Here is a 27,432-nt window from a genome sequence, read left to right as displayed (position 1 = left end):
ATGCTCAGCAGATTCTCAGAATCTTCCTGTAGATACCAGGTAAATGGAATTATAACCTGTGCAAGATACCGCAGTCTCCTGAGGCATATGATTGATTCCCCTAGCCCACCATCCTACATAGTAATAGAATAGTAAGCAGTAAGAATAAGAGAAAAGAACTTTAGCAGTAAAAAATTCAGAGTTGTCATTGACAAAAAGACATAATGATGCACCTCGAGTATCTTAATGGAATCCTGAATAAGTGTCTCAGAATCCTTCTCTTTTCCTTGGAGATAAAGCACCTATAAGTTACATCAGAATTTTTCATAAACTCTAACATAAGTAAAGAATGAACAATAAACAGGTTTAAGAAGAAAATACTAGCAAACTGGAAAAAAGAAGATCCAACATTAAGATGGTGTTTGAACTCCATGAAATGAAAATGAAAACTCACATCTTTTCACCCAGCATATTTTTACTAGTCATAACCTCATCACATCAACCCTGATAGATATTTACTTGTCAAGCATATTTGATTTCCTTCCATTTGTTTCATGAAAGATAATAGACACAAATAAATAAAATAACATCAACTACTAGAAACCTAAAACCAATCTCATATTGATCAATATCCTAGAGACAATAAAATTTATCAGAAGAAAGCATGCTCTAACAAGATGTTAAGCTCATTTAGAAGCATGTGAACAAATTCGTAAACAAATCTTTTGAGCTCATATTGTTTCCTAAAGCCATAATGTAACATGGAGATCTTCTGATTAGAAGTACATTTGTGCATGCAAGATGAAGGTCATAAATTATGTTTCAGAAAAAGAACTTGTGCCCTTTGGGATGAGAACAAAAGAGTACACCATGTTCTCTTTGTTAACAACCAACTTGTATAAAACCTTAAACCATTAGAACTTAGGCCTCATTTGAGAATAAGCTAATTTAGTAACTTTTTGGCTATTTGGCTAAAATATGAGTTAAAAAAAATTAGTATGTTTGGGATAACTTTTTGACTTTTTACGAAAAGATGTGCAAAAAATAGAGAAAAAAGAGAATCTTTGACTTTTTGGTATGGCTTGTTGGCTTTTTGGCTAATTAGTAACTTTTTGACTTTTTGGCTAAAAATGAGGGTTCCCAAACGAGGCCATCCTCAACTTTGAACATGCCCCCAGACGTGGCCAGGTTCCCCATCATGAGTGGGCCAAGCACATGCAAGTATAACAATTATAGGGTAAGCAGTGAGAAATATGTTCAATCTGGAATAAATTTGGAGAAAAATATGAATAAAAAAATGGAGGGAAAAAAGTCAGTGTTTCAATACAAAAGCCAGAAAGCCAAAGTAAGGTTTCCATGATGTCCCCCATGTAAAAGCATGAAAAATGTCACCACAGAAGAAACACCAGTCAAAATAGGACAGAGAATAAAAAATATTACTGTTCCAAGATGATACATTGTGTCCGCATAGTCTCTGTGTCCATGTCCCAAAACACACCTCTTTATCTGAATGATAATTCAAAAGTAAGAACCAAAAACAGAATTGAGATAAAACAGTCAAAATGTGTGTACCAAACAAATAAAATTATGGTATAGAATAAAACTTGATCCGTACCTTTAAAGCACGCTGCCCAAGGAATCATGAAACCAGAAGAGGAAAAGAACCAACAAGGTCAACTTTTAGAAGACGCAGTCATGTGTTGCAAATGAAAATGACAGAAAGAAAAAGGGGTGGTATATCAACATGCATACAAAAAGGAATAATTTTTAAAAAATTAAGACACACATACATAAAGATCACATCATTAAATTTAGCACAGCCCACTTCTGTCTTTAAATAATACAGTTAACAAGTTTCTATCAAAATCCACATATTAAATGTAAAAAACAATGAAGGCTGAACCAAAAAAAAAAAATTCGAAGTCAAAATTTGCTGGAACCAAAAAATTGTCGGTCATAAGAACACTAGAAATGAAGAACAATCATGAACAGGAAGTCAGAAAGAAATTATTTATATATGGAAATTGTCTACTACAATTTCTAGGGACAAACAACAACTAGAAAGTAAACGCACCATATTTCTTCAATCAACGGGAACATTTGCAATAAGGGGCTTTTCTTCTTTTTTTTTACCCCCATTTTAATCAACAGAGAGAATTGGATTCCTGAACCCAAGTTACCAAAAAAGGGTTCCTAAGCCCACTGCACCCCATTAGATGCCATGCCAGGTCTCTACCACTAGTATGACAGGTTTAGCAAAAAAACATGAACCATAATTCTCCAGTGTTTTTTTTTTTTTCAAAATTTTATCAGCAACAAAATAAGAGTTTTATTAAAATAGAGAAGAACGAAAAAAGAAATACAAGGGAGGACAAGAACTCAAAGGTGAAAACCAAAAAATCTACAAATCGCAAACGGACTTCCAATCACTAGAAATCAAAAAAAGTGAAATTCCCCTAAACAGTGGGGCAACTGAAGCCCAAAAAGATGCAAGGAATCTGATTCTCTCCCACATCGAAGATATGTCAGTACTTTTGTTCCGGCGTATTGGCAATAGAAACAAAACAGTGCCAGTGTAACAGCAACAAACATCCTTTCCTCCTTCCTCAAGTCACACTAATCCATTAAGATCAAATAGCACAGCCATTAGGCCTCTTTTACCAAGTTTTCTCAACTAATTTTTCAGTTAGAGCTACATCTAACTTCTTTCGTATGCATTAATTTACAAATCCACATTTTCAGGCCACGTCTAATATTCATCGGAAAATATTTGTTCTAGATATGCTCATATTATGTACATTGTTTTCAATATCCAGCATTCTACACCACAAGGCAGCACTAAGAGATCTACTTTAAAAATAAAAATGATTTTAATATTTGCAAAGCAAGGGTTGAAGTTGGAATTATAGTAGAGGAATCAGGTAGAAAGACGATGTTGGTGTAGAGCAAGAGTATTATGCAAGAAACATAGAATATTGTACTATGATTAGTAATATGCTTACAAATCATTGTATTACTTTTTAATCTTTTATAATTGCATTTCCTTATCTTTTTTGGATAAAAAAAATAGAGTGAGTTAATCCAAAGGAGGTTCCTTGCCGAGGGAAAAGAAGTCCAAGTAACAGTTATTTTTGGAATGTACCAGCAGTGCCTGAAATGAAATTAATAAAGCGTCAACATGCATTGCCAGATATGTTACTCAAAAAATTCGGCACAATATGCCTAGCTGATTGGAATTGAGAATATTGTGTCCTAATCATTACAATCAGTTCATGGGAAGATAAACAACAGATTAGATCACCTGCTATCACCAGTCAAAGGGAAAATCCACACTACCCACAAACGCAAGATCATTTTCCCTTATTATCTTGAAGGATGTCTCTTGCACCCCCCGAACTTCGTTCCATAGGTTCAAGCCATCGATATGCAGTTTGAATTCAATTCAAGCATAGTTGTTCCTATGTACACATTAAGACAGTCTTCACTCCTTAAATATCTAGCATCATTTAATCTCTAACATTATAGATATCCTAGTTCTAACAATCAACCTTTGGTTTGTATAAATTAATCATCCTTGCTAGATGGATGCCTACTGAAGGACTAATTATTCCTTGCAATTTAAACTCGTCAAATAACAAAACAAGAACACCATTCAAAAGAAAATAGTGCTGATTGGCAATAATTTATACTACTAAGTATAGTGAAGAACTCCAGAGAAAGGTGACAGTCTCACATTTAGCAAACAGCTATCCAGCAACACCACTGAACGTTTTTAAGCAAATCACACTCAGAATCTATGAAAACTCCTTTGTTTTTAAGTGGCAACTTAACAAAGACAACCACACTAAACTATTTGCATAAACACAGAAAACTCCCTATGGGTGTCAGGCCTTTAAATTCTAAGTACCCATCGAACCTCCAATCCCAAGGTTCTTTGGCTTAATCTAGCTTTGGGACTGGATTTGATGCAGATTGATTATTAATTATTGAAATTATTAATGAGAGTGGTTTTGGGATTGTCATCCCTGATTTATTCTTCTTCATTCTTCTTCTTGGTACTACATCACCATGCTCTTCCACAACTTTTAACTTCTAGGCCGAATCAAAAACTCATGTTTCCTTTTCAATGATACTGCTATATTTATATATATATGTTAGAATTTCCCATCTTTACCTTCACCTACTCCACTACACACTCCACTTCACCTATCTCCACTTCACCACACACTCCACTTCACCTAACCCACTATCACCTCCACTACACCTACTACCACATTTTCTTCTATATATAGATTGTATAGGAATTGTAATTAATCAATCTTGTAATATATCAATACAACAATCAATCTCAATCAATAATACATATATTTTTACATGGTATCAGAGCACTGTTAAAGATTTTGGTGTTCTTCGTCTTCCAGCGGGCGGCAACCTTGCCTTGACCGCCCGTCGGATCTCAACCAATTCAAACCTCCCTCTCCCTCTCCCTCTCGGCACCTCACTGAAACACACCACCATTGCCATCACTCGATACATACACACAAATCTCTCCAGTTTCTGCGTCTGGCTACCAAATTCATTTCCTCGTTTATAGCTTGAATCTGATACAGTTTTCGTTGCAACCCTTTCGAGAACTTCCATTAAACGAATATAGTTTTTTCAAAACCAGGAGCTGCTTTGTCCATTTCCACCGCGGCAACCCAATCAACAAAGGAAGCATCGTCCCAATTGAAGATCGTGATCCTTGCAGTCCACCCACGACTGTAGTCTGTGTATAAATGCCAGTTGATGCTGACACCGCAGTTGTCTCCACATGGTAAGGGCTTTGACCTGGGTAGGTGCTTAAGATCAGCCCAAGCATTAGCCAGATCAGTTCGATTCTCAAGCGCCGCCGTATCGGCGACGAATTAGAGACCCTCGGGCTCAGCTTGACGCCATCATCATCGGCAGCAGTTGTCGGAAGAGTACTGAATTTTTGGAGTTCGCCGGAAAAGCTGAGACCTGGGACGCCGTCGATGAATTCGGAGGAATCTGGGACGACGACTTTACATGAAAGTGGTGTTTTTGGAGATCAAACGAAACCTCTGAACGCCAACTGACGGTCGGCTCTGATCAACCTCTCTGGGTTCGCCAACTGACGGTGCCGTTGTGTGTTTCCGGTCTCGCAACCTCCCTCGGCGGTGGAAGCAAATCAAAGCACCCGAATTCACCACACCCTCAGCCGTCGAACCCTTTCCCTTCTCATCTTGCTCGCCACTACCGTCACTTCCCACAAGACTCTGCTGGTTTTGCAGCTGCTGCCCCACCACCCAGTAAAGCTGCTTCAACAAAAGCAGACCCATCATCCCCCACTTTTGCACATCCCCGTCCCACCACTCCTTCTCTCTCTCCTTTTTTACTTTCCAACCAACCACCTTTTTTTTTTTTAAATATTTCACCCCCCTTGTGTGTTCAGTCATCACATATTATTCTATAGACAATGAATAGACCCTCCTACTTTTGGAGGCAATTCTCAGATTAAAAAAAAAAAAAAAAAAAAAAAAAAAACAGAAAAAGGAACGCTTTCGGTGGTGGCGGGGGCACTATCTTCAACCCACTATCTTTTTTTTTAATTTCTTTTTATTTATTTCTTCAACCAAAAATAAAAAAATAAAAAAAAATAAAAATAAAAATATGCCGAAGCAGAAGACAAACTACACACCAATCATATTTTATTCCTCTCAGGGCACAACCCCGATCACACTTTTACACAAAAAAAAAAAAAAAAAAAAAAAAAAAAAAAAAAACAACCTCATCAACAGGCAGAATTTCTTCTCCTCTACTCTACTGCCGGTCTCTTCTTCTTGCCTCCGTCCTGAGCCGCCCTTGACGGTGCTGCCTCCGTGTTTTCCACGCCGCCGAGCACGTTCACTCCCCCATACTCCTCTACTGCCGCATATGGAGGACCTCCAAATCGGAACATCACGGTGGCCTTCCGCTTCAGCTCCTTGTTTTCTGCCCTTAGCACGCTTATCTCTGCTCGCGCATCCTTATACATGCGTTGGAGCAGAGCCAACTGGGAGTTTAAATGCTGCACCTCATTTGTCCTACTCTGCAGCCGGTTCGACAGGTTTGTGACCGCCGTCATGCTTTCCACACATACCTTCAAAGTATACTGATTGGCCTCCACATCCGACAGCACTACCATTCTTTGCTCCACAGACCGCATCGGAAAGTTCAACGGAGTATACCCAGCGGTGTTTGGTTGAGGTTCCAGTGCCACCGCACCAGTTCTCTCTCTCGTTGACTCGTTGAGGTCGGGAAAGAGGGTGAGCAGTCCACGGGAAGACGAGGACGAGGCCATTTTTCTGGGCAACAGAGTGTTACAGCGTATTACAGAGTTTCTCTCTCAGCACAACAGTGTTACAGCCTCTCTCTCTCAGCACAACGAAGAGTTTTACAGAGGATTTCGCCGTTTTTTTGCTTCTGCCTCGGCCTCAGGCTCTGTCATGGTTAAATAGCCGAGGCAGCCACGCGCATCGCGCGCCTCTTGCCGCCCGACACACTGGCACGCCTTTTCATGGCACATCTTTTGATAAAATGGACACGCCTTTTGATGGCACACTTTTTGACAACTTTGGGCACACCTTTTGAGGGTGCAACTTTTTCATGGGTCCGACAAGACTCTGTAAACTGTCCCGACATTGATTCCGGTTAGCTCCTTTATGGGTCCGACAAGACTCTGTAAACTGTCCCGACATAGATTCCGGTTAGTTTCTACAAGGGTCCGACAAGACTCTGTAAACTGTCCCGACATTGATTCCGGTTAGTTTCTACAAGGGTCCAGCAAGACCCCATAAACTGTCTTCTACCACGGTCCGACATGACCCCATAAACTGTCTTCTACAACGGTCCGACATGACCCCATAAACTGTCTTCTACATCGGTCTGACACCACCATACAGTGTCCTCTACAACGTTATGACACCCCATACAGTGTCTTCACCAACGGTCTGACACGACCATACAGTGTCTCCTATCCTTTTTTATTTTTATGTATTTTCTTGTTTTGTTACTCTCTCCAAACTCAAGTTGGTTAGTTTCTCTCCTCCTTGAGTTTGCGGGGGGCTGTTAGAATTTCCCATCTTTACCTTCACCTACTCCACTACACACTCCACTTCACCTATCTCCACTTCACCACACACTCCACTTCACCTAATCCACTATCACCTCCACTACACCTACTACCACATTTTCTTCTATATATAGATTGTATAGGAATTGTAATTAATCAATCTTGTTAGAATTTCCCATCTTTACCTTCACCTACTCCACTACACACTCCACTTCACCTATCTCCACTTCACCACACACTCCACTTCACCTAACCCACTATCACCTCCACTACACCTACTACCACATTTGCTTCTATATATAGATTGTATAGGAATTGTAATTAATCAATCTTGTAATATATCAATACAACAATCAATCTCAATCAATAATACATATATTTTTACAATATATATATATTATTCAATATTTAGACTCCATCCTACTTGACATTTGTGCCTTGGTTTCAACTTCAAAAAAGTCAAAACTGCCATCCCAGAGAGAAATTTTTAAAACAAGAACTGCACACACAGATTGCTATTTGTAGTGCTCCAACAAAACTTCAAAGCAAAGGCTCAGAGAAGACCTTAGTATCATAAAACCCATACCACAGTCCTTTTTAAGTCCAAAATCCCACCCAATGGCTTTGTTATGACATTCAAGCTAACCTGCTAGGAATTGGCCATGGATAACAGTAAATCATTTGTCTTACTAATTATCTCTGTTATCAGAATCTTACGATTCGCGATTCGATTCGCAATTTTTGCAAAATCGATACGAATCTATGAGTGAATCTATTTTGAAAGTGAATCTCTACTGAATCGCACGATTTACAATCGATTCACGATTCGATTCACTTTTTACGATTCATGCAATTTTTGAAATTGTTGTGTACGACATATTTTCGACTCTTTTTTTCTCCATCTTTTTAGTGAAAATGGCATAATACAACTTTTAATAGCGTTTAATACCAAAATAACCAACATATATACATGATTTATTGTTATTTTAGTGATCATGGAGTTTTTAATAGGATCCAATTAGATTCAATCAGACCCAACATATTTTTAACCTTTCTTCTCATTTTTTTTTTTCCTTTTAAAAAATCATAATATATCTTCTAAAGATGTTTAAGATTAAAGTTACACTATGAATTATCTATTACTATTTTATTAAATTGAATATTACATGTGTGAGGTCAGTTATACTTTTTAAAATGTTTTAGGCTTTAAAATAAAAGATTCTAAATAATTCATTCTTATTATTTGCTCACTGTTACTTAGAAAAGTATATATGCTTATTGTCCAAATATCAAAATTGTTGTTAATTGTTCCTTTGGAAATTGATAATTTGTCTATTTGGTTACTATCTTTATTAAGAATGGCCGATAAGAAATATCTAAAAAAGAAAAAAGGCAAGATGATGATATTACATCTTTATTAAGAATGGTTAATAAGAAATATCTTAAAAAGAAAAAAGGTAATATGGTGATCTTACATAGGAACCTTTGTTAACTTCCTACCTATTAAACTACGTGATTATTATTCAAAATAACATTTTTATTGATTTAAGTCTAAATATTTTATATTCATAAGATATATTTAACATCTAAATGTGTAGATATATGTTTTAAAGTAATTTAGAAAAAGTGACCGAATCTTTACGATTCACGATTCAATTCACGATTCGGTACAAGACCATTTCGATTCACGATACGAATCCCAATTTGACAACTATGCTAATTATATGGTTACACAGTGAGTTTCTTTATTTTTTATTCCCTTTCTCTTTTCAAAGTTTTAAGGCATAATATGTTATGATATCAGATATAGAAGTACTGTTCCGAAAAGGTAAGACTGCCATTTTGATAAGTTTATACCCCCGACACTCGTTAAGTTGACTAGGAGAAACTTTACAACCTGATTGAGCTAAAGACCGTAGACGGTTAGCAGACAAATGCCCTAATGTGGAATGCCATAAATAAAAAAGACTAAACAAAGAATCTAACTGAAAAGAGGAAAAGGCCGTCGGAGAGGCAGTCATAGGCAGATGCAAACTCTCCACCACACAGAGGTCTCCAATTCTACAGCTAGTCCTAATCTGCCGCTTGGACATCCGATCCTACACAGAAAAGATAGAAGAAGAAAAGATAATATCAAAATCAAAGGCATTAAGCTGACTATTAGATAATAAACTGACAGATAACTAAGAAACATATAAGACAGATGGAATAGAGACAGCAGACATAGCAGACGGTAGGATAGACCCAACAGATATAACAGACATACCAGACCCATTAGTAGCATTAACAGTGATAGGAAAGGGAGAAAGAGTACAATTTTGTAGTAAGGAGAGATGAGGAGTCATATGATGAGAGGCACCAGAGTCAAAAATCCAGATAGACGAAGAGATACCTGAAGAAGACCCAAGCAAACCTAAATGAAAAAATGAAACAACTAAGGCAGACGGGGAGGGCTGGAAGGTAGACAATATATGCTGAAGATGAGCAATCAAAGCGCTCAAGGAAGCCAAGTCAGGATCAAGGACCGGGATGGATGCAGTATAAGCTGTGGGAGCTCGAAAATTACTTGGAGGAGAAGGGCAAAACTAGGTCTAAGACTGCTGAGAAGACGAGGCAGACAGACATCCCTTCTTGGGATAGTGATACTTCCAATGACCCTTCTGATGGCAGAAGCCACACGCATCTAAAGCCAATGACCTATTTTCGGGCCTAACAATCTTATCATCCCACACTGCTTGCAATTTATCATCAGTCATTGTGACAAATTTAGGACAAACACAAATATTATAAAGTAATATATTCCAATCAACCCAACAGACTAATATTCCCCAATATAGTAGTCAACAATACTTCTGACCAGAACAAGACAAACCGGTGAACTATAAAACAAAGGGCTGAAGCCAAAGAGAGAAAAGACAAACCACACAAAGAGAGAACAGCACAATTTTGGGTGTCGCACGCCTATGTGAGACACGCAACCTAGGTCTCCGGCTAAATAAGAGACCACCGATGAAGGCTTCCTAAGGCTTTTAGGTGTCACACGCTTGTGTGAGACAAGCAACCTAGGTCTCTGACTGAACAAGGGACCAGCAATGAAGGCTTCCTAGGACTCCGACTGGACCATAACTAGAACCAGCAACCAGGAAGTGCGAATCGAACTGCTTCAAAGTGTGAAGAAGAGAACCCCAGTGAAGGCCTTGCAACGACCTTGCGAAGAGAGAGAAACAGTTGCAACGACCTTGCAAAGAGAGAAAGGACTGCGATGGTCGATGATGACCTGTGATAGGGATTCTAGCTCCCAATTGTGGCTCTGATATCATGTAAGTTTTCTGAATGTTTTTCTGTATATTCAATTGTGTACTAATACAAAGAATACAACTGATTATATAGTAAACCTAACCCTAAGACTAAAAAAGGAAACACTACCATATATATACACCTAAAACACTGCCATATATATACACCTATACAATCTCTCAGAAAAGGAAACACTGCCATATATATAAACCTAACCTAATATTCTCACAGTCCAATACACAGTTTAACTATTGTAGCCTGTTTATGCAGCAATCAATCGTTGTACATTGACCATGTTTTATATGGTCTATTTACCTCACATGCCTAACTGATTTTCTAATAGAATTGTTTCATGGTATAGTTAAAACTCACTTTATTAAACTTACGAAGTGTACTCTCAAGTTTATTACCAAAAATTGATGTGGCACCAAACAGATTAACTCAATTCTTGTGCAAGGCACTAGAATGCTCTTCCCTATTCCTCTAGCTTTCTTGGACTGCATAACATTGTTGAAAATTTGCACCAACTAACTAGTAACATCTACTCACATGCCCTTCCAAAAACAACCCATTAAGTTAAAAAAAAGTCTTATAGTTTCTAATATTTCATTTTGTTCAAAATTTCTGTAACTTTAAATGCCCTAATTCGTCAAAACAATCTGTGATTCAAACCATGGGAGATATCCAGCTTTTCATACACATAAGTGCCATATTTTTTCCTGCGACATAATTTTGGAAATACTTCTCCATAGTTCCTCAATATCCTCTTGATGTAGCCTGCCCTACAATCAAATATAATACACGAGGACTTTATATTAAGGTTTAATTCTTCAGAAGTTGGGTTTACGGTTTTGAGGATGGAATAGTGGTTAATGATTATGTTAAAATCCACCTACTCTCCACCTACTTCACCCACTTAAACCTACTCCACTAAACCTAACCCACTACACCACTACCACCTCACCTACTCCACTAAACCTTCACCCACTTAAACCTACTCCACTAAACCTAACCCACTACACCACTACCACCTCCACTTCACCTACTCCTTACCTACTACACACTCACCCTCTTCTATATATAGGAATCATGAATCATTGTAATAGATATCAATATTAATAAATCAATCAATAATACATCAATATATACATAATTGATTCTCTCTCTCTTTCTCTATACATTGATCTCTACATGGTATCAGAGCAGGTTTAGAACCTAATATTTTCGCTTCACCGGCGGGCGGCAACCTCACCTTAGCCGCCCGCCGGACCTCATCCTATTCCGCTATCCTCTCTATCAATACATATAGCTTCCAGTTCGCCGCCACCAGAGGCGACTTCTCTACATACAAAGATCAACCACTCTCGTGGGGTAACAAAGATATACATACATGGGTCTTTCTCTCTCTCTCCAAGATGGGAAGTAGAGGGCAGTTCATGGAAGTTTGGAGACCAAAACTAAAGCAGGCATCACTACTCTGGCTCCATGGTTTCACAGAAGCTCTCTCTCTCCACATCCATTGTACATATTCAGCTTTATTATAAGCAGCATGTGGTACAACATTGCTAAGTATGGTTTTCTTGCGAATGCAAAATCTGGAAATACTGTTACTGAGCTATCGAGCTCGCCGAAAGCAACTCAGACGGATAAACCTACTGACCTTGGGGGAGTCATGATTGGAATAGCTGAACAGGTCTATTCAGTCCTCCTCTTGAATGTATTCTTCCTAGAGTTTTTTGTTACAGGATACATACCTTATATTGGGAAGATGCTGAATTTCTTACTTCTTTCCTGGATGTATGCTTACTACTGCTTTGAGTACAAATGGAACTTCTCTGGACTGAGTTTGGACAAAAGACTTGATTTCTTTGAATCCAACTGGGCATTCTTTGCTGGTTTTGGAAATCCATGTATTCTGGCTATTTTCTTTTTCTCTCCTCTTGTGAGCTATGGGGTCATGGCTATACTCCATATGCAGCAACAAGATGCCCACGTCGCCGTCTCCTTCGAGATCCCCGATTACACCGCCGACGTCGTCGCCACCGGCGCCCTCCGCCTCCTCGAAGCCGTTCGCTCCCACATCTCCGCCACCGGCCGATCCCACATCAAATCCTATCAAGCCGGATCCTCCGAAATGTTCGGATCTACTCTTCCTCCATCGAAAGGAGTTGTTCCTCTTCACGATCTCCCATATCAGAGGCCCTAGAACAGTCGCCATTTCCACACCTCCAAACACAAGGAGCAACTTGGCTTTCAATGGCTTCTTCTGGGAGAGGCCCTGGAACAGTCGCCATTTCAATGGCTTCAACCTCGATTAAAAATGCTCATCAACACCCACGTGGAATTTGTGAAACAAAGACAACAGGGGAACCTTTGATCTGAGCAAACCAGACACACAGAGACATCTCTCTCTCTCTCGTTTTTTTCAAACCCCTTTTACTTTCCTTCTTTTATTTCTTTATTTTTTCTTTTCATCCATTTTACACCACCACACACTACCAGCGCACATGCTTTCCATTACTATATTATTATTATTATTATTCTTTACAAAAAAAAAAAAAAAAACCATTGCAGGTTTTTTCAAAACCGTGGGCCACGAAACCTTTTTTCATTATTATTTCTTTGCAAAAACAAAACAAAAAAAACAAAACAAAAAAAAAAAAAGGAAGAAGACGGACTGCACACCAAACACCTTTTATTCATGTCGGGGCTCACCCCGATCACTATTTTACACCAAAAAAAAAACAAAAAAACAAAAAAACAAAAAAAAACAAAACAACACAAAACAACCACACCCACAGTGGGATTTTTCTTCTCTACTCTGCAGCTGGTCTCTTCTTTTTGCCTCCGTCCTGGGCGGCCCTTGACGGTGCTGCCTCCATGTTTCCCACTCCACTGGGCACGATCACTACTCCCTGCTCCTCCACTGCAGCATATGGCGGCCCTCCAAATCGGAACATCACGGTGGCCTTCCGCTTCAGCTCCTTATTTTCCGCCTTTAGCACACTTATCTCTGCTCGCGCATCCTTATACATGCGTTGGAGCAGAGCCAGTTGGGCGTTTAACTGTTGCACCTCATTTGTCCTACTCTGCAGCCGGTGCGACAAGTTTGTGACCGCAGTCATGGTTTCCACACATGACTTCAGAGTATACTGATTGGCCTCAATATCAGTTTGCACCGCCATTTTTTGCCCCACCGACCGCATCGGAAAGTTCAACGGAGCAAACACAGAGGTGTTTGGTTGAGGTTCACTGGCCACCGCACCAGTTCTCTCTCTTGTTGACTCATTGAGGTCGGGAAAGAGAGTGAGCAGCCCACGGGAAGACGAAGCCATTTTCTGGGCAACAGAGTGTTACAGCGTATTACAGAGTTTCTCTCTCAGCAAAGGAAGAATTTTTCAGAGGTTTCTCTCAGTTTTTCTGTCTCAGCTTCTGCCTCAGCCTCAGCCTCAGCCTCCGTCTTGGTTAAATAGCCGAGGCAGCCACGCGTATCGCGCGCCACTTGACGCCAGACGACAAACGGGCGCGCCAGCCAAGGCACTCACGTGCCTCGCCATCATATCTGGCACGCCTTTTTATGGATTGGGCACGCCTTTTGATGGCACGCCTTTTGAAAGATTGGGCACACCTTTTGAGGGTGCGACTTTTTAAGGGTCCGACAAGACTCTGTAAACTGTCCCGACATTGATTCCGGTTAGCTCCTTCATGGGTCCGACAAGACTCTGTAAACTGTCCCGACATTGATTCCGGTTAGCTCCTTCATGGGTCCGACAAGACTCTGTAAACTGTCCCGACATTGATTCCGGTTAGTTTCTACAAGGGTCCAGCAAGACTCCGTAAACTGTCACCACAACTGTCACAACATTGTCTGCTACAACGGTCCGACATGACCCCATAAACTGTCTTCTACATCGGTCTGACACCGCCATCCAGTATCCTCTACACCGATATGACACCACCATCCAGTGTCTTCACCAATGGTCTGACACGACCATACAGTGTCTCTTATCCTCTTTTATTTTTATGTATTTTCTTATTTTGTTACTCTCTCCAAACTCAAGTTGGTTAGTTCCTATCCCCCTTGAGTTTGCGGGGGGCTGTTAAAATCCACCTACTCTCCACCTACTTCACCCACTTAAACCTACTCCACTAAACCTAACCCACTACACCACTACCACCTCACCTACTCCACTAAACCTTCACCCACTTAAACCTACTCCACTAAACCTAACCCACTACACCACTACCACCTCCACTTCACCTACTTCTTACCTACTACACACTCACCCTCTTCTATATATAGGAATCATGAATCATTGTAATAGATATCAATATTAATAAATCAATCAATAATACATCAATATATACATAATTGATTCTCTCTCTCTTTCTCTATACATTGATCTCTACAGATTAAGATTTGAGGCTGTTTTGGATCTAAAATTTAAGGAGATAACCCGCTGAATTTTATGGGCCACAGGGAAAATTCGGGTTTTCTGGACAGCAGGAATCTAGGGTAACTGAGTTCAGGGTTTAAAATAAGGTCTTAGGATTTTGCAGTTTCATAAAGAAAGGCAGTATATAGCAGTTTGTTGGTGCAGAGGCTTGCTGGATTCAATCAAATGCGAATAACAACAACAACAAAGAGAATAACTCTATAGAGAAACGTCACTAATCAACCTGTCTAATTATCTTCACAAAGTTTTACTTATATATAGAATAGAAGCACAATACCTTTCCCACTAACAAAAGGATTCCCTAAACCCTACTAACCAAAATTTGGTCAACTACTTCAAGACATGCATGGGACTTAAGCAAAACTCATAACAAACACCTTAAGAACATAGAAAACAAAGATATAAATTACAAAAATACCCCTAATTTGAGAAATCACGCAGATTTTTCTAACAGGAAAGTTCTGGTTCCATTACTAATTAGACGGTATTAGAGCCATCTGGCTTCACCCAGACACAGGAGTAGTTTTCAGTCATTTTATACCAATTGTAGGACCCATATTCTTTCATTTTTAAGCATACACTTTAAAAGGTGGATCCCTATAGTCTATCCTATCCATACACTGTTCCATCTTCACCATACACATCTCATCTAAAACTCGATAATCCAATTTGCTCACTAGATGACATCGAGTTTGGTGTAATTTATGTTATGTACTTTTTTCATGTAAAATATAGATATTTAAGGGTGCATCTTGCATTAGCATTCATAGAGGATGGTATCTTTAATTTAGTCCTCTAATAAAGAACTTGTTCTTCTGTTACTTAATTGTTCTTCCCTATTGAAACAATCTTGCTCACATAATATAATACCAAGATTAACAACAATAGAAGAGCAATGAGATAGGAATTTTATTTATGTGACTCATATTATAGGCAACTCAAAGCATCTCCACAAGAAGTGAATTCCCCTTCTACCACCACTTGAATTATTGCCATTTAAAATTATTCGGGCATTAAGTAAATCCCCAATCTTCAAAAAAAAAAAAAAACCCAACAAATTAGTATACTATATAAATTCTCCTTTTGAGGCAAAATAATTCAACTGGAGGTATTGGGCAAACTCTTTTGTAACCACTATGGTTGTTCAACAAACTGAATCACCAGAAAAAACCATCCGATCTGATCCGAACATATTGATTTTGGATGGTTTTGAAAGTATGCAACGGTCGGCACGGTTTGATTATACAGGAAATATCAGTTTGACGGTCGGCTTGCAGTTCTCTTTGTAAATTAACTGACCGAAAATATAGACAACTAATCATGCTAATCAAACATGGCCAAATAGAATGCAACACAAGAAATAACAGAATCCAAATATGGATGTGTAATTACCTCATAGCACATACGAGCTTCTTCCAATTTTCGCTGGACAAGATAGAATTGACCTAGGTTGTGAAGGGCAGCCCCTACCCTGTATGGTAACAAGTTACAGACTCAATTGATTAAAATGTATAAACTTTGAAAATGATAAGAAGCTAGTTAAATATCCAGTCAAGTCCAAATTGTCCAATCAATTTGTAGAAGATAAGTTATTTGACTAATCATATACTTAACACTAAAGTAAAAACCTAAAAGAACCACAATCTACACAAAAGTTAGGGGGAGGGGGGAGAAGAAGAAGAAGAAGAAAAAAAAAAGAAAAAGAGGTGAATTTGAGATGATTAAAGTGTGGGGTTGGCATTTTTCTCTTTAGTTTACTTTTTATAAGTTTTTCAAAATGCTTTACACTTTTAGGTTCTACTCTAGGAAGCACAGACACGGATACAATACAATGCGGACACGGCGATACAACAAAACTTTAAAAAGTAGGATAAGGGTACAGCTAAGATATACGTTTGTAAAAAAAAAAAAAAAAAATTTTGCTGCCTTGGTACAAACAAACTCTCCTCCTCCATGCAATTGGTAACATGTGCCATCATTGTGCTAAAATTTCGAATAAAGCACCTATAGAATGTTGCCAATCCATGAAAACTACAAACTTCTTGCAAGGTAGCAGGAATTGACCTCTCTATACTAGTTTTGACTTTGTTTGGATTAGCCAGAGATAACAAAGCCCAAAAACACAACACTTGGACTCATGAAGGAACAATTCCTCAAATTTATGTAGAGTTTTCTTGGCAAAGAACTCTCATAACCTGCGTCATAAAACGTACAAATGTGCTAGGAGCATTGAAAAGGACAAATGGCATAATTAACCACTCATAGAGACCATCCTTCGTCTTGAAGGAAGTCTTCCACTCATCTCCGGGTTATGAAGCACGGACCTCTCCGGAAGTCACATAAAGGTGTCCAACACGTGTTGGAAACTAACACGCGCCGGACACGTGTCAGACACTCTGGAGAGAGTTGGACATGCTGCGACACTTGGGACATGCTAGGAACACACTATGGACACATTGCAAACACACTGAGAACAATCTAGAGACACGCTGAGGACCATTTCCTAAACAAAAATTAAAATTTTTAAATTTTTTTACTAAAATAGCATACTAAGGTTGATGAATTTGATTAAATATAAAATATTTTAAAATGTCATATAATAAATATATAAAACCATATGTTTCCCACATATCCCCAACGTGTCATGTTCTGCACGTTTTGAAAATTTGCATGTCCATGTCGTGTTTGTGTCCATGCTCCTTAGTCTCCAAGCCTCGTGGGTATTTGATGGTAACCACTCTTCAAATCTATCTTTGAAAAGATAGTAGAATCAATTATTACGTCCCACTTATCATCAAGCTAAGGAATTGGAAATCGATATTTGATATTTATTTTGTAGATAGCTTGACTATCGAGACACATGTTCCACGTGCCATCTTTCTTTGGTGTGATCCAAGGCAAGATCAGTACAAGACTCAGACTTTAGCAAATAAATCCTTTTGACAGCAACTCATCCACTTGCCTTTTTAGCTCAGCATGTTCACTAGGATTCATCCCATAGGCTGGAAGATTGGACAATTGAGCTCTAGGGACAAGATCTATTTTGTGTTGCACACAACGCATGGGAGGAAGCTCATTAAGCAGCTCTTCTAGTGCTACATCAGAAAATTCAGACAATAACTTTCAACCTCTAAAGGCCTTTTTTACTTAAGACCAGCAAGTAGTTGCTTCACTTCTTGAATCACTATAGCATAGATAAGCTTCGATTCTTTGCTTTCCACTTCAACTTGCATTTTAGAGAGTATGCAGTGAGGTTTCTTATGCATTTCAACAACACCCTTTGGCTTTGGAGCTCATATCTTTTCATCTTTGCTATAGTCATAGGATGTAAGACATTTGTCTTCTTTCCAAAGTGAGAAAGTATATGTATTTTCTCTACCATTGTGTTGCACAATTTGATCATAAAGTGGCGGTCGACCAAGAAGTATGTGAGTGACGTTCATAAAAATTACATCACATAAAATAGAATAAGTGCTGAGTTGCCAGAATAGAAGTGCTATCAATCCAAGCTACCTTGTAAGATGAGGATGTGGCTCAACTAGAAGCTTAAGCCGTTCAATTGTGGATGTAGAGACGACATTCATACAATTTCCACAATCAATAACAAGTTTTTTTTAGTTGATTTCCACAACATATCAGAATTTGAAAGATTGATGTTTGTTTCCACAACATTAAGAGACTAAGTTTCCAATTCGTCTTCCCCCAAATCATCAAATCTGCCATCTCCATAATTCAATGCATCCTCTTCATTTGTGATTGGCCCTATTCTAGTAGTTGCTCTGTGTCTTCTTCCATTGCAACATGGAGGGTATTCTTCTTTTTACAATGATAAGCCATTGTCCAGACTCACCACACTTGGAACAAGTAATGCTTTTATCCCTTCCTCTTGGCTTCACTTATTTTTAAAATTAACTACATTAAAAAATGTGAAGAAGTAACGCCATATACCACTTATTAGGATAGGATATTAACTGTTATATATATATATATATATATTAACACATTCCATCAAACTACATGCCAGTCAAATTCAAAACTACATGTAAGTCCAATTCAACAGGGATTGATGTATAAAATTAAGCAACACAACTATTGGACAGTCCAAACAATTAAAGTTTTTTCACAGCCTGCATAGAAATCATGTTGTACCGTATATCTTCTGGTCCAAATGACTCTTCAAGTATTTTCACAGCCTCCAAATACAAGGGTTCTGCTTTATCATATGCCTTTTTAACTCTATACAGCTCTGCCTGCAACATCAATTAAAGAAAATAACTTCTTATATGAAACTACATCCAGAAAAAGATCAACCTGCACACCTTCTTTCCTTAAAAAATATTTTTATCTTTCTACTAAGAAACAGACCTCTCATTGATAAATAAGACAAAAGAAGACTTCCAGACAATGTTTTGAAAACTAGACCAGATCGGCTGGTTCAACCGGTTGAACTGTTGACCTGTCTTGGTTCCAGTCAGCATCAACCATGAAACCCGCTTGCTCTCAAGAACCACCGTATTTTGTGAAAACTGCTTAAATCAGCAGTTGAACTGGTGACTCGCTCAAACCGGAGGCAGTTTGTTACAACCAGCTGGTTCATGGCATGTATTTATGAATATATCACATACTACTAAAAAAGGTACACACAAAAGGGAATCGAACCAGCAACATGAAGCAGAAAGTGCCTAGTCTTGCACGACTAGACTATCCTTCTATATGTTAAATATTATGCAATTTATATTATCTATTCATTCCTTTTTACTTACAAACCAATACATATCTGGAGAAAAACGCATGAAATATTTGAAAATATTGAATTAAAAATAAATTCATAATACAAAATGTATATATATTAAAATAGATTATTTCTTTATGTATTAACATATTAATTACATAAACAATATATATTAAAAATATATTAAATTATTTATTTATATTTATAATGTCACAATTCAATTCTGATTGACCCAAAGGTTGAACCAATGACCCGTGACCCAGTCATTTTTCCAGTTTGCTCAACAGTCAGGATTTTAGAACATTGCTTTTGCTTTCATCCAGACATTAAAAAAGCGCAAAACAATCACAAAGTCATGACTGATTAACGGGTTAAAATGATCCCCAAACTCTACTAACAAAGTAGTTGCATGCTCAGCAAGGAAATCTATCTACCGGGTTAACAGACCCATGATCTCAATTAATTAAAGAATCTACATGGTGATAGATCTCAATGAACTATTACACAAACATGCTTCCAAGAACCTCAAAATTTATGTCCCACCAAAATTTTTTTTCCCCCTTTTTGCCTTCAGCAAGCAAAGATCCACTAAAAAGCTAGATGACACATCTATTCCGTTGCTCAATAAATTTGATCAGCTTTGGAAGCCTAAAGCAAAAGTTATGGGTCCCAAAATCATCAAGAAATCTTTTGGTCCAAAGCGAAGCATCCATTGTAGTGTTTATCGTTTTACTTACATTTATTCTAAACTAGTATGCTGTTGGACTTTTTAAATTATGATTTTATTTTTATTTTTTTTCTATTTTAGGAGCTGAGAGTATTTTGGTACTTTCTTAATTTGTTGGACCTAGGTTCTAATATGGATCCGGTTTTGGGTCAAGTAATTAAATGGGTCATTATATATAGGTTTTACTATGTAAAGAATGTCTTAGCACTTAAAAGGGTCGAAGTTTCCTATTTTAAAGTCATAGTCAAAGTTGGAGACTTGGAGTGTGTTTAGACACAAACCTATATAAACCTATGGAATTCTTCTAATCAATGGAATCGAGTTTATGCAAATTGAGATTGTACTTGTGTAAATTTGCCTAACCCATGCGAGGGTAAAGCATTTCTATCCTCCTTATTTCTTTCATGTGATTTTTACGGCATCCAATACTCTGCATCAAGATTTTAAAACTACTGTTTTCAACCCTAAAATCATCCCTTAGCCAACTCAAAAGCAAAGAAAACTTCAATGATTAGCCATCGACGCCTTGAGTTAAGACAAAGTTCTATTAAAATTCCCTAGTACTCTCCAATTTGCTGATTAAGGCTATCGAGCAATTTAAAGAGATTATGAGGAAATCCAAAATTTGGGGTAAGATTATTGGCAGAAGAAGTTTAGCCCACATCCACCCATTCTTCCTTGTCTTTTTTTTTTTTTTCTTGCTTTTATTTTTTTCTGGGTTAACCTATTCACATTCATTGGGCTTCCACAAAAAGTCGTATGAACTTCAACTTATTCATTTACATTTGGTTCAATCATTACCAATGTATAACCAGAATCCATGACCTTGCAGGAAATAAGTATGATGCAATGCATAAATTGAAATGCAACAAATGAACTAAACAGAAAAAACAATCCTCATCCTAATCAATTGCACCAACACCAAAGCAATTTGTAAAAACATAGATTGCAAACCATATCTCCCAATGCATGCAACTGGAAGGGATACTGTAACTCAACAAATTTGACACTGGAGACGGGACCAATCACCTCAAATCAAGTAGGAAAATGATTTCAACCTTGGTCAACCACATAGTTCATGCCTAAACATTGAGGCAAGAGTTCAAGTTCTTTAGAAAGATTTCTCCCAGCACCAGTTCCATACTCAGTCATAAGCCAGTAATTACATCGCTAAAGGAGTTGCTTTAAAAATGGAGATACTTTTTGCATGAGATCATTCATTGATCAAATTTTAATTCAAGAAATACCTATTAATTAACTACTCAATTAAATGCTCTTCTAAATGTTTGGGTTGCCTTACATAGTTCTAACTAACACAGGTCTAGGCCCAACTTTTATTTAAAGGTGTATATATACAAAACAGAGAAAACCAAAAACAACTAACTAAACTAACAAACTTGATTAGACTATTTAAAGCATCTCTGCAGTAGACCCACCAAATTGTTGTACGCTGCGGCAACATGTGGATCCCTTCCACCAAATCCTTCTTTTGCTTCTTGTAATGCAGACAGAAAGAGTTTTTCAGCTTCCTCCAGTTTTCCCTAAAAAAGTTATGACAAAATGACAAATTCATAAGCGAAGACAACTATTTAGAATGGCCTAAAAAGCACAGATACAAACATAGGCCACAAATATGCCGCCAACACAACAATTTTCAAAAGGCAAGATTCAGTCATGTCAAGGACATTGCAACAAACAAATCCTACATATATGGAAATCAAAAATAATAATCCATTTTTACACAACTAATAAATTTATTATAATTAAAAATAATAATGGACAATCCATTTTCTTTGTTTATAGAAAGCCCTGGTTTCTTACTTTTAGAACTCTTATGCATTCACAAACAAATTGGGAGTTGTAAGCATTTAGGGTTTCATTTCAAATATTAAAAAGCTTAGAGGGATTAATATGCAAAAATCCATACTTGTTCATTTATTTTAATCTTTGGTCCCCATTTTATTTCTTCAAATTTGTGCCCAGTCCCTAGTGCACATGTCTCGGTGATGACACGTGTCTCGGTGATGACACGTGTCTTCCACAAAGGTCCAAAGTGTCTGGTTTTTTACAAAATTAAAAGATAATAGGGCACATTTGGATGCATGTCCTACATGTCCAATAAGTGTCAATGTCCAACACATGTTGGACGTGTACATGTCAACCTAACAAAAGTGTTTGTGCTTCCAAGGGAATGACAAAAGACCACATAAGATATCAAATAAAAAAAAGTTACCTGCAAAAACAAATCCCTCCCATTATCAGTAAAAACTCTCCACTTGGATGTATGTATATTTGATATCACAGACCCATCCTCAATTTTGCGCAAGCCAGTTAAATTATCCCCTTGTATGCTGTTTTCAGAACTTAGTTCTGTTGAAACGTCTTCTGCCATGACAATGCTGGAATTTATGCCAAGAATTACTGTAGCAAAAAATAAATTAAGATAAATGGATTAAACGATGTATGATTAACAAAAGGACGAATCATAAATATCTTCTTCTTTTATTGTAAGTAACATTTTAAAAATGAATCTCTAATTTAATGTGATTGCGTGAGCCCAATGTCAAACTGGTGTACTTTCAGAAAGAGAAATAAATATATGCATAGCTAATGCAACAAAATAATTATAATTTTAAAAAATTACATAACTACATATGATCCACACTCCCATAGAAGAGGCAAATCATAATACACAATATCCTAATCAAGTACTAGGGACAGTTTTGCAAAAACTATTTTACTTATAATAAAATTGCCAGTAATTCACAAATGAATGACTGGATTTTTTTATTTATCTATTTTTAAATAGCTAAGCACCACAAGTGTCTGTGTCAAACACCGGCAATCCTCCGACATGCCCCAACATATGTCTGACATGCATTTAAATGTATCCTAATGTATCCTATTATTTTTTTTAGGGAAACAAAAAAAATAGTGTTTGACCCTTGTAAGTTGTAACAAATTGAACCTTCAATTTTTAATTTCTTCAATTTAAACCCTCCACTTTTAAATTAGTCTCAATCCCAACTATCCATCCAGATCTATTACATTGTCTAACAGGAAAAAAAAAAAAAAAAATTAAATACACATGGACTACCTTTATTTGTTCATTTAACTTGATATAAATTCTCAGTTTGAACCTACTTACACCAAATCTAAAACTTACCTTATCAAAAATTCCACCACATCAAGACCATAGATCATAAATTTTACCATACACCTTATCACATTTGAACATGCCCATCTATCCCTCTCTCTCCACCTGCATCTCTACTTTCACGTTCACCTCCATTGTAGCCCCACCACTCCTCACCACAAACCACGGCACCCACCAGAACTAATATAAATCTTGTTAAGCCTAGAAAGAACTATTATATGCCAAATAATTAATATGATTGGTACTATAAAACTTCAAACACAAGGCATGTATTCATGACAAGCAGAACGCCTCATAACATTGAACCAGTGACAAGCAAAACAGTCACAGAACTTAAACCAGTAACCTGCAGGAAGGACAAAGTTCGCATATTGTCCTTACTGCTGAGTTTGAGGTTGTTCACTTGCAGCACTGATTTTTTGAGGGACTGGTGGCAAATTAGGACGGAGGGTTGGTGGACTAAGGGAAGGGGTGGTGCGGAAGGGCGGGGAGTGGTGGATCTAAGGAAGGGGGTGATGGAGGATGGTGGATTTGTGAAAGGGGGCAACGGGAAAGGGCGAGGAGTCGTGGATCTGAGGCAGGGGGTGGAGGAGGGTGATGAATCTGAGGAAGGGGATCATGGGGCGAGGAGTGGTGGATCTGAAGAATGGGATTGTAGGAGAGGGCGGAGAATGGTGGATGTAAGGAAGGGGATCATGGGGCGAGGAGTGGTGGGTCTAAAGAATGGGATTGTAGGAGAGGGCGGAGAATGGTGGATGTAAGGAAGGGGATCGTAGGAGGGGATGGCGGGGTAAAGAGTGTGATACAAGTAGAGAATTAGTTAGTTGATGAGTAAGAAGAGTTATGACACAAGAAGAGAATTACTTGACGAGTAAGCAAGAATTAGTTATAAGAGTTACTTGAGTTGATAAAGTTAGTAGTTAGTTAGTGAATGAGTGGAATTCGTTACAGATAGTATAAGAAGGTACAATGAGTGCCAAATTGCATGGAATTTATGTGATAATTGATTTGTTCTCTCTTTGTTATCTCTCTCTCTTCTCTCTGTTTCTATTTTCTCTGTTAAGTACTTTTGGTGTGCATCAAGTGGTATCAGAGCAGTAGATTCTCAGACCTGTGGAGGTATCACAGCCATGGTAGGAGGGGCTGGATCTCAAGAAATCAGAACAGCTAATGATTTCAAGTTTGCAAAAATCTAGATCTTGAAGAATTTGGATGAAGAGGCAATGAAAAAACTCAGAAAACTGAGGCAATTATCAAATGTTAGGATTTACAAAAGAAGGTTTTAAGAAATAGTTGACACAACCAAGAATGTGCCTGAAGAATTCTTAATATAGTGCTTCATCAACAGACTTACAGATGAAATCAAGGCTGGTGTGCAAAGGTTCCAACCCTACATGGTGGATCAAACCATTGGTTTAGCTTTACTACAAGAGATGAACATTTGGAGCGCCAACTCTGAGATCAAATCTCATTGTGAGAATTTGATTTTTTATGGAAGTGCTGGTAATTAAATATCTAATTCTAAGACAGATCTTGATTTTCAATGTGATCCAAATATGCATTGCAAGGAATCAAAGGAATTAGAAGAGGATGTTTTAAGTTGGAATGATGAAGATAGTGATTATGAAGAAGTGATGATTCAAAAGCAGTAGCTAAAAACAAGAAAATTATGATCCATTTGATGATGTATTGAAGCCTGATGAAGATTATGACAGAAAGAATGATTGTATCAAGTATACTCTGTATGAGAATCTTATGATGGACAAAAGTCTTTGAATGGAGGGATTTCTTGCAACAGCAGTGACAACAGTTCAGACGATCACTCTTATGCAAATGAGAAGAATGTGATGGTGGTAGAATTGAGAAAATTAAATGCAGATGTTCCATATCAGGGTATGAAAACTAACTTTCTTTTCCATTTAGAGACTGCATCTAAAGAGAAGATTCCTAAATCTGACAATTCATCAGTGTAAAATGACAAATGTTCTAGTATCATTGAATTGGGAATTAAAGAGAGAAAAAAAAAATCAGATGTCAGGGATTTCACCAGATTTGTTGGCTATGGGATATAAAATGGCTTTTATAACATATACGAATTCAACAATTTCTTCAGTTACAGTGGGTTTTGCAGCACAGTATGATGAAGAATCAATTAATGTTATTGTCAAAGAACTAACGAATTATATCCCAAGATCAACTATCAATAGAAGCGCAATATCATAAGCCAAAAAGTACAACGAGAGAAGCCTACCAGCTTGTCCAGATAAAAAAATCCACAGATAAAACTCCCTATGTTGCCTCTTCCAAGTATGTCCAAGACCATATTGATAGGAAAGCTCCATTTTACCTAGAAACAACACCAAGTAGGTTTGAGGAAACCAGATAATATCCAAAAAAGAATAAACACATAAAATGTTGTTTCAGTTAATCTAGAAAATGGTAACGAGTATAAGAACTTTAATACAATTGCCAAGAATGCATGGAAGCAAAGATGGATTGGTTGATCTCCAGAAGCTCAAAGGGGTGCAGATTGGAATATTACCACATATCGGCCACAGATACTGGGAGTGGATGTTTGGTATTCTTGGAGAAGGTGACAGCAATTGGATCCATTCTGTGAGACTTATAACACCCATTGATGTCTTTAACCCTAGACTAAAAATTGATAGCAAAAAAGTTAACTTTTATGAATTAGATAGTTGAAAGCAACGTTCGCTTTCTAAGGAGAACTCAAACTCCAAGAATCATCTGAATTTTCAAGGTCATTAAAATTCACACCCACACCCTCGCTGATTACAGATAATCAAGTCATTGGCTTCAGGACCCAGACAGTATGAGTTTGCATTACTAACTTGGTATGGTTCATTAACCTAGCACTCATATGGTTCGACCCTCTTACACACAATATTGTTACAATTTGTGTCCAATGTACAAGTTTACATCATTCACAAATCAAGCTACAGACAGACAACATATTTCACATCATGTGAATACCTAGCTGGTGGTTTATGCGGTGCTATTCTTTTACCAAATTTAAGGATATAATCAAATTCATATGTTTCTGAATAGGAAGAATCCCAATTTAATTTATGAGCAACATATATCAGAATTTTGTCTAATACAAGACACAAAAGGCCAAAGATTTGATGAATTCGAACTTTCGGATGACATGGGATTACCAGTTTCGATCAGTGCATTGGTTGTTCTACCGCAAAAAGTGGCAGTGAGTGTTTGAGGAGGAGGACGGAGTCTTCTGAGCAAAGCAAGTGCTGCTAGCCGGAGAGACATAGCTGTCGGCCCTCAACGGAATGGGGGGATATGGCCCTTCACTGGAGTCTAATTCTTGCGAGGAGCATGCATTGATCATTTTTTTATTTCATTAAAACCCTAAACCCTCTTTCTTTCTTTTTTCTTTACTTTTTTTTTTTTTTTCTTTTTAACAAGGTTTTTAGTTTAATATCCTGTAATATTTTTATAATAATTGGTCCCTCAATATTTTTGCAAATAAATTTTGACATAGGAAAATTTTAATATAGAGTCAAAGAAATTTTAACTTTTAAAGAGAAATTTTAAAAATTTTACAGAAAAATTTAAAATTTTTCTATGACGATATAAAATTTCTCTAATAATATTATTGAAAGGCCTTAATTTATAAGAAAAAAATATATTAAACATCTTTTATTATAAAAAGTTAAAAAATGATATTTCACTAATTTTCACTCAAAGAAATAAGTGACACTATGGGTTAATAATTATTTACGTGTTTGGGATTTTTTTTTTAAATAAATAAATATTTTATACAAAAACATACCAAAAAAAATATAAATAATTATTTCATAATGGAAAATGATATAAGTTCAATTTTTAGACTTGCTTTATAAACCTAATGATGTATAAGAGAGATGATTAATTACTAAGGTTTATTTTGAAAAGTATGTCAAAAGTCAATTTTTTAAGTTTTTTTAGCTT

The 27,432-nt window shown here is 37.3% G+C and overlaps 1 protein-coding gene and 1 pseudogene across 3 annotated transcripts in view; one reads left to right on the top strand and one right to left on the bottom strand.

Moving 5' to 3' along the window:
* The window catches only part of LOC114310254 (Tetratricopeptide repeat (TPR)-like superfamily protein), a 62,273-nt gene extending 35,369 nt beyond the window's left edge, over positions 1-26,904 (bottom strand). For all 3 annotated transcript variants that reach the window (XM_028256208.2, XM_028256206.2, XM_082866951.1), the window contains exons 1-10: positions 26,643-26,904; positions 25,715-25,810; positions 22,540-22,727; positions 21,743-21,847; positions 18,997-19,097; positions 16,240-16,318; positions 1,595-1,606; positions 1,420-1,485; positions 213-281; positions 57-113 (exon numbers count right to left, since the gene is read on the bottom strand). In XM_028256208.2, the coding sequence (XP_028112009.2) occupies positions 57-113; positions 213-281; positions 1,420-1,485; positions 1,595-1,606; positions 16,240-16,318; positions 18,997-19,097; positions 21,743-21,847; positions 22,540-22,727; positions 25,715-25,810; positions 26,643-26,751 (882 nt within the window). In that variant the 5' untranslated portion in view covers positions 26,752-26,904. The remainder of the gene's footprint in view (positions 1-56; positions 114-212; positions 282-1,419; positions 1,486-1,594; positions 1,607-16,239; positions 16,319-18,996; positions 19,098-21,742; positions 21,848-22,539; positions 22,728-25,714; positions 25,811-26,642) is intronic.
* Positions 11,925-12,710, top strand: LOC145789690 (protein EI24 homolog pseudogene; annotated as a pseudogene).
* Positions 26,905-27,432: the final 528 nt, after the last annotated feature.

The sequence above is a fragment of the Camellia sinensis genome, chromosome 4 (genome assembly GCF_055761805.1).
Source record: "Camellia sinensis isolate YWXY chromosome 4, ASM5576180v1, whole genome shotgun sequence".
NCBI lineage: Eukaryota > Viridiplantae > Streptophyta > Magnoliopsida > Ericales > Theaceae > Camellia > Camellia sinensis.
The sequence above is the reverse complement of the archived record's forward strand: the minus strand, read 5'-3'. Positions and strand labels throughout refer to the sequence as shown.